At 42.3% G+C, this 12619-nt stretch overlaps 2 protein-coding genes across 2 annotated transcripts in view; both read right to left on the reverse strand.

Annotated features, from left to right (window-relative positions):
• Positions 1–1456, reverse strand: part of LOC106817114 (major latex allergen Hev b 5-like) — a 3815-nt gene extending 2359 nt beyond the window's left edge. Inside the window, exon 1 of the mRNA XM_014821764.1 lies at positions 1264–1456. Within this exon, the coding sequence (XP_014677250.1) occupies positions 1264–1336 (73 nt within the window). The 5' untranslated portion in view covers positions 1337–1456. The remainder of the gene's footprint in view (positions 1–1263) is intronic.
• A 1819-nt stretch (positions 1457–3275) lies between these two features.
• Positions 3276–12619, reverse strand: part of LOC106817115 (kinesin-like protein KIF2A) — a 29623-nt gene continuing 20279 nt past the window's right edge. Inside the window, exons 6-17 of the mRNA XM_014821765.1 lie at positions 12549–12555; positions 12442–12505; positions 11967–12055; positions 11554–11634; positions 10978–11114; positions 10482–10617; positions 10052–10162; positions 9461–9528; positions 8879–9005; positions 6062–6163; positions 5394–5529; positions 3276–4857 (exon numbers count right to left, since the gene is read on the reverse strand). Of these exons, the coding sequence (XP_014677251.1) occupies positions 4775–4857; positions 5394–5529; positions 6062–6163; positions 8879–9005; positions 9461–9528; positions 10052–10162; positions 10482–10617; positions 10978–11114; positions 11554–11634; positions 11967–12055; positions 12442–12505; positions 12549–12555 (1141 nt within the window). The 3' untranslated portion in view covers positions 3276–4774. The remainder of the gene's footprint in view (positions 4858–5393; positions 5530–6061; positions 6164–8878; positions 9006–9460; positions 9529–10051; positions 10163–10481; positions 10618–10977; positions 11115–11553; positions 11635–11966; positions 12056–12441; positions 12506–12548; positions 12556–12619) is intronic.

The raw sequence follows: 12619 nt of genomic DNA on the forward strand, positions 1-12619 counted from the left end.
ACGCCCCCGCGAGTGTGTATTAGCGTGTGTATTAGCTACTGTGCTTGTGTGTACATTTGAGGAAACAGCCCTGGAAAAAAGTCGCCCTGGAAAGTGGAAAAAGAGCCCTGGAAAATGAAAAAGTAGCCCCCGAAATTTTGGGGGGGTTTGCAAAAAGAGCCCCGGAAAGAAAAAAATTAATTTTTTCACTGGGCCATGTCCTCAGAAAATGTCTGATATCTGACCTTTCCCCCACTGTCCTTTGACCTGTGACCTCCAATTTCACACTGGTGAATGGGTTTCCTGCCCATCACACTATACACCGAATAATAAAGAGCATAGGTCGAGCCGTTCAGATTTGTGCCGCAATTCCGCATTTCCTCCTATACCTTAAGTTAAGGGGGAAATATTCCCCCTCTGTTGACACATCTTGACCTTTGACCCTTGACCCACAAATTGGTCCTTTTCACGATCCCCCCCACGTCCCAAATATCGTCACCGTACGTCGAGCGGTTAAGATTTTTGCCCAACTGTTGACAGACGGACGGACGCACGCACAGACAATCTTGCGATTCTACAAGCTGCATCTGACATCGTCAGATGAGCTAAAAAACCTAGACTAGTACTATCGTAACGATGTTATATATAGGCAACTTATCACCCCCCCCCCCCTTATCTGATCTCAACATGGCGGCGGGGACTTTCCGATATGGCTTATATCGTATCTTTTTGGAGGAGTCTGTGAATAATGTTATTGGGAATGGTTAGTGACTGAAAAATGTTGTAAACCTCTCATTTAATGATTTATATTACTTGTGCTTCAAAGCCAACTCTGCTATAGTACTGAACCATCTCATTTTATCCTTACTAAAAGTAAGAGTACACTTCCCACTAACAATGCGCTAGCCTCAGAAACAATGTCAATAATACTGATACTACTACTAGATACCAAGAGAAATGCATTTAATATTGAAATATTGCCATGACTATTCAGTTTTCACAGTTTGAAGCCGACAAAATGTTTAAATGTTAGAAGACGTGCGTTGTTATTGGCGTTCATGGTGCCGACAACAGACTACAGTAGCGACTCTGTGTCGTGACTCGTGTGTCACTGTGTGTACCGGTGATTTCCAATTATACGCTTTACTTTAATTAAAGACTGATACCAGATGGTATTTTAAAGACAACGGGTTACGTGGTAATTATTACAGGAAGGAATCGTCATTTGAATACGCTCAACATTAAGAAGTGATATTTTAAACAACAAAGACAACCGCCACTTACCATCCGCCATGTTGTTTATGGATTGCGTAGTATGCTCTATTGTCACGGCCATCATCGTCATCGTTTTGATCATAAAATAGTTTAGAAATAGAATTTCTGCTCTACAGTCAGCGATTCAGTGCGTGTTAATTTGGCGTTAACAGATTATCACATTTTTTACATATTGGGATAATTAATCTTACATACACTAATGCAGTAATGGGCCTTATGGTGACAGAAATACGTTTTTAACCGGTAGGTGTCACTAACATTTGTTTAACAAATAACATCAGTAGGAAATGAGAAACGTACATGGAATATGTATGAAAATGCGTATACACTCTATCACACACGCACACGTGTACATAATTTCATTTAAATTGATATTAAATATTTTCATGGCCGAAAATGTGTTAATCGTAAAAGTACTAGTGTCGTGACAGCAAATAATGAAATATACCCACTGCACTATGCCAATGCCATGCCCATGCACTGATGCAGGCCATGGCACTAATTCCTTACACAATTCAGATCGTAAATTTCTGTTGTGGAAATAGCAGCTATATAATGAGAAAATGTATTACGGACCTTGTATAAAAATGTGTTACCTATTACTAATAATGTGCCACAAAAGTCAACGGAAAATAACGCTAAAAAGCATCGTGTAGGTTATCAAATATATTTTCTCCGTAAAGCAAATGCAATGCAACTGCAAAACTTTAAGAGAAGCACAAAAATAGGTTGAAAAGGTCGTACATTTAGGCAGGCTCCAGTTTACATGCCAGCAACAATGAAATCGCAAAAAAGCACGGAGGAAACCCTCCTCGCAGAGTTGCATGAATATGTAATTGTAAATACCTCCCTCACAGCCACGTATATATGCATATAGCATTTGCCGGGTGCTCATAGTAAATATACACGTTTGAAAACACGTTGGTCACAAGTAGCATATACTGCAACAGGCACAAATGTAAACGGTTACACTGAAAAAGTTGCAATTGTACAAACAACGGAATTGTATAGCGTTAAGGAAACGACCTGAATAGCTTGGGCGATATTGTCTCAGGGTAATGTATTAGGATGCCACAATCACCGACTACCAAAGATGAATATTTACAACAGAAGCTGGTCAGCTTCACCGGTCAAGAGATGCTACAACCTCACGATGTATGTATAGCCTGTACATTACAACCACATATGCTGAATAAACTGTCACCGTTTAATGGCAAGCAACGTCAAGACAATACTGGATTGTTGCTAGAAATCAATTAAAGCCGGTTTGGCAGGCAATGCAATGCATTACTTATTATGCCGCAGAGTTCACCCGACGTTCAGCAATCTACACACATAGAGAGAGCGACGCACATTCTTGTAAGCTATGGAAAGTCGAATATGCCGATGCAGAAATGTTATTGAAGTATTAATAACAATATCACTTACTTCATATGCACACACTAAAGCATCAAAACACGCACCATAAGAGCACTTCACCCATGCAAAAAAAATCATCAGTTCACTAAATCGTGCAATTGATACCATTTCACCATTGTACACGACACATCGCACGCACAGCAGCAGCAGCAGCAACAACCTGCTATTATATGTGCGCTGGCTTTACAAATACAGACTATAACCGTAATATAAAGACTGTAGTTAAAATTAAAGCAGGGTCAACTAATTCTTCATTAAGTTATTAACCAGTTGGTCCACAGCCACATTTCTATACAACATTACAAAATATATAGCGACCGTCTGCAGTACACTACAAAGAGACCCAGGGAAGATAGAGAAAGAGTGGGTGAGCAGTGAGAAAGAACAAAAAGAGAGCGAGGAGACAGAGAATAGGAGGAACAAGCAGAGAGAGAAAGAGAGAGAGAGGGATATAAATAATGTGTATACGTTATATTTCATCCACGCATTGGCAGTAGCAGCAACAGCAGCAGCAGCAGCACCAGTAGCAGCAGTAGTAGCAGCAGCAGCAGCAGCAGCAGCAGCAGTAGTAGCAGCAGTAGCAGCAGCAGCAGCAACAGCAGCAGCAGCAGCAGCAGCAACAGCATGCACTACATCACAGTCCACCTACAAACTCAGGGAACTGAATACGACCGCCTCATCGTCGCGATACTGGCCAAAGCAATGAATCTGTAGCAGAGAAAGCTAACAAGCACTGATGCTGTCACAGCAACATATATATATATATATATATATATATACACTTGCCATGCCTCGGTGGGGAATGTGAAGGGGCCGGCCTATCCCTCTCCCCGTCTCACTGAGCTAGCAGATTGAAGTTGTGCCAGCAAAGTTTCGAAGGAGGGCACACACACGTACACATCATATCATGAAGTAAAGGACAAGAACAGCACGTTACTAGGAGTAAATAATAGGTCTATGTATCGACCATTGTTAACCCCCTGATGATAGCTTACCCCCGACTGCAGGCGTGTGCTTGTGTGCGTGGTTGGGTGTGCATGCGTTAATGGTCGAGTGTGCATGCGTGCGTGGTTGGGTGTGCATGCGTGTGTTGTTGGGTGTGCGTGCGTGGTTGGGTGTGCATGCGTGTTGTTAGGTGTGCGTGCGCGTTTGTGTGTACGTGTGTACAACCTACACGGTCTCAGAATAGTGCTACCGGTACGACGAGACGCCATGAAGGCTACTAGAGATTTCTCACAGATTGTTAAGGCTTTCGTTTGCTGGGGTATAACGCGCGACGGGGGATCGTAGTTCGGTGAGAAGCAACAATACTGCAGCATTCTGGCCGCGCCACGTCAAGCTGTCACTACACTCGCTAAAGCTACCCCCTAACCCTAACCCTAACCGTCTAGCTACAATGCTAGCCGGTGGCTAACCACGGCAACCTCGCAAACGAACGAACGAGCTCGCGAAAGCGCTCGCACACGCAAAGCCGCTACCGATTATTGCGCGCAAGTGGAATCACGGGTTTGCATTTCCCCTTACCCCCCCCCCCGCGCGTCGTCGCATGGTCACGCCACGCGACGATCATTTTGCTGTAAGTAGAGTCGTAACGCCGCAGGCGACGAGGAAACGATCTCGTCTCTCTCTCTCGAACGCGGAATTCGAGATATGCGGCGTGTATATCTCGGACGCGGCGCCTGGCGAGAGAGACACGAAGCGAGGCGTCGCGTTACCGAGTGGCGCGCAACGATACATCCCTGCAGTCAGCCAGCCGTGACCGACTCAGCTCACGGAAACTTATCACCGAATGAAAGCGCGCTGACGCCCCGCCCCCAGTGACAATCACTCCCCCTAGGGACCATCAGCACCCCCTAGTGACAATCACTCGGTCTATCGGCGCCCCCTAGTGACAATCAGTAGGTTGAGTTAGGCATATGTACTCCGTGACCACCCGACAATGTTGAAACACATTCAACGCTGTCGTTTAAGTCGCGCACGCGCGGCCGAATCTAATCTAGCGTACGAGCGGACATGTATTTCCCCTCGTCGCTAGGCTTCCGTCGTCGAGGTCGTCCCGTGCGCGCGCGGGGGGGAGGGTCGCAGCGGCGGCGGCGGGCGGTTACTTGTTCGGCGGTCGTTTGACGATGTTCTTGCTCATGGCTTCTTCGTCCGCGAGCTGCTGTCGGAAGTTGCTCACGCGCGCTGCGGAAACAACCAATCACAACGCTCACACGATCTGACGTAATCAATCGATCGATCACAACGCTAATTTAATTAATGATGGATTTGTATTAACTAAGACTAGTGTTAATTAAACTAGACTAATATAATAATTAATGGAAATTAGGAACCCAATTGCCAGAAATCCATTTGCTATAAAACGTTAGACTGTTGTAAGGCTAAAATGTCATAACTTTTGTATGTGACATTTCACTCTTTTTTACATGTCATAAGTATTCATGAGGTTTCTGTAATGGCCCCCATCTAACTACAACCTCCTAAATGTATCACCACTTCATGTGTTCATCGTACAAAATAAAATGACAACTGAGAATCTTGCACAACAAACTAAAAAGAACAAGTAAATTAACTTGGTTTTAAGGGTAAACCAAGCATGCTACTAAAAAACCATCAAAACCTTCAAAGAATCCACCAATAAAACGTTATTGCCAGCCGTCGACACCCGAAATGTTTAAAGGCAGTTGCTACAGTCGCCACTAGATGGCGGCACTATGCACCTTTGAATTTCTCCAGTGAGTTGATCTTCTGCTGACAGAGTTCCTCAAGCTGCTGAGCGTAAGCCTCCACGTCGTAATCCACCTCATCCGTGATCGACATCAGCTGTTCATCGTCCTCCAGCCAGTGTCGCGACGCCTGCAATAATCCACACACACGCTAACGATTAACGACTTAATTAACTAAGCTTAATTACACGCTCAGCGAGACATGAAGTGTTAGCTATTTTGATTGAGAATTCGACGAGCCAGTGTCGGGATGTCAGCAATAAGTCACGCACGATAGCTACTAACGAGACCCTTAATCACTCGCTTATTCAGTATTGAACCTACAGGAATAAGGTTCCTAGAAAGAAAGAAGAAACAAAAGGCGAGGGAAGGAAGAAAGGAAAGAAGAAAGAAAGAAGGAAGGGAGGAAGAAAGAAGAAAAGAAAGAAGAAAGAAAGAAGAAAGAAAGAAGAAAAGAAGGAAGGGAAGAAAGAAAGAAGAAAAGAAGGAAGGGAAGGAAGGAAGAAAGGAAAAAAGAAAGAAGAAAGAAAAAAAGAAGAAAAGAAAGAAAGAAAGAATAGAAATAAGAAAGAAGGAAGGGAAGGAAGAAAGAAGAAAAGAAAGAAGAAAGAAAGAAGAAAGAAAGAAGAAAAAAGGAAGGGAGGAAGGAAGGGAGGACTTACAGCGATGAGGTTCTTGTGTTCGTCGACGACCTCCTCCTCCATCTCCTGCAGGTGCGAGACAGCCTCGTGGAACGTGTACAGCTCTGCGCTCACCTCCTCCTCCTGTGTCAGCAAGCATTATGTACAGGACGTTACACGGCATTACAGGGCGTTACAGGGCGTTACACATACACCATTGTTAACGCACAGCGTAACGCACAGCGTAACGCACAGTAATGCCTCGACGTACAAACTGTAACCACATCCCTTTACATCATTAATCTGTTACACAGAGTCATACAGACATTGTGGTTCTTTTCTATTTCTCTCGCTCTCTCGCTCTCTCTTCTTTCCTCTCCCCTCCCTGTTCCCTTGGTTTGGTCTTTCTCGCGTCTCTCTCTCTCTCATCCTCGCTCTCGCTCTCGCTCTCGCCTCTCGCCTCTCTCTCTCTCGCATCTCATCTCTCTCTCTCGTCTCTCTTCTCTCTCTGTATATAATATCTCTCTCTTCACTACCCTCTATCTCTTATGTATATATTAATATGCTCTCTCTCACTACTCTATATCTTTATTATACATATATCTCTCTCTCTCACTCCTTCTATCTCTATGTATTATCTAGTATCTCTCTCTCTCACTACCTCTCTCTCTATGTAATATATCTCTCTCTCTCACTACCTCTCTCTCTATGTAATCTATATCTCTCTCTCTCACTACCTCTAATACTCTATGTATATACTAATCCCTCTCTCTCACTAGAGAACCTCTTATCTCTTATGTATATGTATGCTCTCTCTCTCACTACCTCTATCTCTATGTATATATATCTCTCTCCTTCACTACTTCTATTTCTCTACATGTTATACCTCTATCTCTATGTTTATATATCTCTCTCTCAACTACCTATATCTCTATGATACTATATCTCGCTCTCTCACTACCTCTATTCTCTATGTATATACCTCGTATCTCTACTGATATTATATATATCTCTCTCCTCACATACTCTATCATCTATCTAATATATATATCTCTCTCTCACTACCTCTATCTCTATGTATATATACTCTCTCTCTCTCCACTACCTCTTCTCTATGTATATATATTATATATCATCATAACCTCTCTCTCTGATTATATTATATCGTCTCGCTCTCATACCTCTATCTCCTATGCTATACTATATCTCTCTCTCCACATACTCTAATCCTACTATGTATATCTATATACTTCTCTCTCTTCACTACCTCTACTCTCTATGTATATATATCTCTCTCTCACTACTCTATCTCTATGTATAATATAAATATCTCTCTCTCACTCCTCGTATCTCTATGTATATAATATATCTCTCTCTCACTACTCCTATCTCTACTTAATATTATTATCTCTCTCTCATACCTTCTATCTCTATTGTACATATATATCTCTCTCTCTCACTACGGCTCTCATCTCTATGTATATATATCTCTCTCTCTCTCCTGACTCTATCTCTATGTATATATATTCTCTATCTTTCACTTCTCTATCTCTATGATATATATATCTCTCTCTCTCACTACCTCATATCTCCTAGTATATTATATCTCTCTCTCACTACCTCTATCTCTACTGATATATATATTATCTCTCTCTCTCACTACCTCTCTCTCTATGTATATATATCTCTCTCTCTCACTACCTCTCTCTCTATGTATATATATCTCTCTCTCTCACTACCTCTCTCTCTATGTATATATATATCTCTCTCTCACTACCTCTATCCTCTTATTGTATATTATATCTCTCTCTGCACTACCTCTATCTCTCATGTATTATATATCTCTCCTTCACTACCTCTATACTCGTATGTAATATATATCTCCTCCTCTCGTCACTACATCACTATCTCTATGTATAAATATATCTCTCTCTGCACTACCTCTAATCTCTATGTATATATATCTCTCTCTGCTCATACTCGTATCATCTATGTATTACTAATATCTCTTCTCTATTCAATACTCTATCTCTAATGTATATATATCTCTCTCTCTCACTACCTCTATCTATAAGTATTATATCTCCTCTCTCTCACTACCTCTATCTCTATGATTATATATCTCTCTATCTCACATTACCTCATTAATCTCTATGATAGTATATATCTCTCTCTCTCACAATACGCTCTCCTCTATGTATATATTATCTCTCTCTCTCCGCTAACCTCTATCTCTGTGTATATATATCTCTCTCTCTACTACCTCTATTCTCTCGTGTATATATATCTCTCCTCTCTCCAACTTACCTCTCTCTCTATGATATATCTACTATCTGCTCCTCTCTCACTTCTCTCTCTCTATGTAATATATATCTCTCCTCTCTCACTACTTCTATCTCTATGTATATATATCTTCTTCTCTCTTCAATTACTACTATCTCTATGTTTATATTATCTCATCTCTCTCACCTACTCTATCTCTTAGTGTAATATATATCTCTCTCTCTCCATACCTACTCTCTCATCATTATATCTATACTCTCCTCTCCACTACCTCTCTCTCTATTGTATATCTTATATCTCTCTCTCTCTCACTACCTCCAGCACCTATCCTTACTTTTCAACATCGCTCGTCACGATAACCTGCATATAACAGCTGCTCAAGGAAAGCGGCCAAAATGTCCTTTATAGACAGTGTCGGTTATATAGAGACGGTTTCGCCGTGCACAAGTTTCCATCTGTTTATAGTCTTAGTGTGTCAAGCTCAACGGTATTTTGCTTTTGGTCGTGATGAAAATGTTTGTGACCATTCTTGGGTAACTCGTGGCGCGTTGCCACGGGCGACGATAAACGACCTACGTTTTGCGTGCAGAGCAGGGCAAGGTCGCTGTTCTGCGGAGAGAGGGCGCCGGTGGGCGAGAACATGTCTTCGTTGCGGGGGGCAGGTCTGTAGTCCGCCGGTCCAGCCGGTCCGAGCTCCTTCACTCTGTGGAGCGCACGCAGACACACACGCAGAACATTAATACTGCACTAGCAACCAGTAGAACCCTTACATTTTCTTAGGCAAGGCAAGCGTTGCCTAATGGTTTAACTAGAAACTTTGGGGCACCCCAGCGCGTTGCGCTAGAACTGAGGCGAACATTCTAATCTTCTTTCTGAGCAGGGTTACCTATGTAACTTGTTCATTAGCATTTTAATTAGCTTTATACATTATTATTAAGTTTATACCTACAAGTTCACACGTTTTTCTCACACTAATTATCTTCAGCAAGGCTACTCATCATAACAGCAAGAATACAGAGTGAATAGGTAATAACCAAAGGTTTTCCTCAACTTTTTAATGGAAACACAACATGGTTGCTTTCACTTTGACTTGTCAGCACATCCCAGTAAACAGGAGAAGCGATAATTTCGACCCCACCCCATCTGTGGTTGCCTTACCTGTCGGCGTATCGCAGTGTGTTGAGTGTGTGCTCCACAGAACTCATTCCAGGTGTGATCATTGCAATCTGCACGACACAAGAAATGACAAACGATGAAGTAACATCATCTCACCATTCGCGAAATCAACGTTATTAAGTAAATACAATCGTACACAATCATGTAATTAAATACTAAATTTCATCATGCAATTATTTATGCCACAGAACCAAAACCTTCTTTTATTTAGCCATGAACAACGCCAGCGCTGCGTTCTCAAACTGGATTCTGCAGCTACTATATAACCGCCTGCCACGACTGACAGGCACCTCTAGCCAGTCAGGATTGCGACAGGACATTCTAAAGACAATGCTTGTCAACGAAGCGTCGCATACGCGACATTTTAAGTGTTCACTACGTACTAACTGGTCTAGTTTCATCGACCACACAATAATATCCGAGAGAAAGGAAGGGCGTAGTAGAGTTATCTCGTTCAAACAGATGAATCAATTCTCCAGTGACGCGACATCAACAGTTTAACGACGGCGGCTCCCTAACGTGATCGATGACGCCCGGCGCGCGCGCGCGTGACCGTCCTGCAGCCTCACTCACCATGCACGTGCGACTGTTGTCACCGATGAAGGAATCTCGTAGCACCTGTGTAAGCTTGCTCGCTCGGAACGGCAGGTGCGCGCCGTTACGTCCCAACGCCCGGATACACTCCTACATAACACACACACACAGTGTCGTCAGACAACCTTACAACTACTACAGTAGGTGCCGCGTATATAGGGGGCAGTATACATGGATGGCCTGAGGGAATGCGAAGACTGTCCTTTATACGCAGGTGTCCATTCTATGGAGGTAGCTTCACTGTAACTGCCACTGATGGGGTACTCTCCATAAGCGTCAACATTTTCACGACTTTTTGAACCTTCATCGAAACAAACTAAACGTTAACTAACGTTAACGAAACGTCAGGTCATCGTTAACTAGCATTCATCGGTGATTAGCGATAACGAGGCGTGGTTTCGGCGCTGACCTTGAGAGCGAGGAGACTCTTGTTGATCTCGGCACCCTCCATGCGCGTCTGACGGTTGGAACTCGACGTGTCCGCCCCTCGCTCGTTACCCGCGAGGTCAATCAACGAAAACTTACCATGCAGCTTCTTCGTATTCCTGAAAACAATTTAATATATTTAATCTCATCGAATAATCACATTTATTTCTCGTTAATCGGGCGGTTCACCTCATTCGTTTAATGTCATTGCATTATCAGATTTATTTTTCGTTAATCAGGCGATTATTCTGATTCGTGTAATCTCGTTAAATTATCAAATTTATAAATTCTCGTTAATCAGGCGATTAACCTCATTCGTTTAATCGCGTTGAATTATCGAATTTTAATTCTCGTTGATCGGGCGATTAACCACATTCGTGTTCTTCATTAGCAGCGGAAGGCGCGCAGAAAAATAGATATCTCACATGGCAAAAACCCATCTCTGAAAAGAAACATGCGAGAGAGAGTGAAACACGTACGTTTTCCTCAAGATGATCTGGAACACGGCGTGGGAGCGCGAAGAGTGCTGATTGGCCGACGTCTGGCCCGACGTGCGCACGTTGTTGCCATGACCAATCAGCTTCAAGACGTCCTCGACGTTATTCACGGCAACCTCCTGCAGACGCGTCGCAACGATTAGAGCCACACGTAACGACGACAACAACAACAACAACAACAACAACAACAACAACAACAACAACAACAATAACAACAACAATTACTCCAGAGGTCAACAAAAATAACAACAACAACAACAACAGTTAAATTAGGTAGTACTTATTTCGTTGAGGTTTTCGTTTTAGTTTTTTAAGTTACATTTCAGACCAAGTTTCACTTACTTGCTTCAATTCCAAAGAAAAAACGTAGTCTAAAAACATTTCTCTAAATCGACAACTACAACAATAAATCGCACTGCCAGACTTTAGAAATGTCGTCAATAGAAAATTTCACCTCCATTTCGACAAGACTTCACATAAGAATTTCGGTGCATTCACAGGTGAGACCCACTGCAGGTTACCTGTAGAGTGTAGATGCTACATAAGATGTTATCGCACCTGTAAACCAACGACCTGCACCACCTGCTTGCCATCTTCCAACACTCGTAGCTTCGCTTTCTTTTTCAGCAAGTCGAACACCTGGAAAAGCAAGTGTTACTACCATTACTAAGCTGACTACGCTAAAAACCCACAATGTGCAACCACACATTGAACGTAGAAGAGTATGCACAAATCATTCATATCCGCACTCATCAAAACTAAGATTTTAATAACGTTTCACATCATTTTTTCTCAACCAGGAGTGTAATACATGCATGTATATATAGATCTCTCCACCTGGAGTGACTAACAAGTAACTCTAGTCAATCAACATTGCAATAGGGGCATGCTAAAGACAATGCTTGCCGACAAAGTGTCACAAAGTCGATAACTTTGCACGTACATGTGACGTAGTAGTGCGTTGCACTTACCTTCCCGCTATAAATCTCAAAGAAACTCGCTCCTACACACAAGTCCTGCTTCTTATACTTTGTTGCCAGCAGCTTGAATACATCCTTTGCTGAAATATACAAATAAAATGACCAAATTTAAAAAAAAGAGCTTCACTATTTCTATATTTTAGTTTTTTGGGGCTTTTTGGTAACAAACTATCTAATAGAGATCTCTATTATTCACTCCTGATATCATCACATGTGCACTTTGGCCACATTTTTGGTTTACAAGGGCTACTCATTGTTGAATATAAACCACACATTATTTAACACATGAATAATTCTGACTAAACACATTTTCTACCAAACAAATGAAAATGACAAGCAAGTACACATGAGTAGCAACTTATACAAGCTTCAACAGCTACGTTGAGTACATTATTATGACTATTTAATGACACATGACTATTATTATTATAATTATCGTTATATACTAGTATATTTTTCCATTTACCTGCTAAAGCGTAAATGCCCTTCGCACAGTCTTGTTGTTTTCCTGAGAAATCTCCGCCCATCGTCTGAAAGCAACAGCAATGTAAAAACGTTTTACCAAATACCGACATGACCCCTCAACGCACGCGCACACGTACGCAAGTATACATGCACGAACGCACGCACGTACGCAAGTATAC

This window comes from Priapulus caudatus, unplaced genomic scaffold, assembly GCF_000485595.1.
Source record: "Priapulus caudatus unplaced genomic scaffold, Priapulus_caudatus-5.0.1 Scaffold1599, whole genome shotgun sequence".
Lineage (NCBI taxonomy): Eukaryota > Metazoa > Priapulida > Priapulimorpha > Priapulimorphida > Priapulidae > Priapulus > Priapulus caudatus.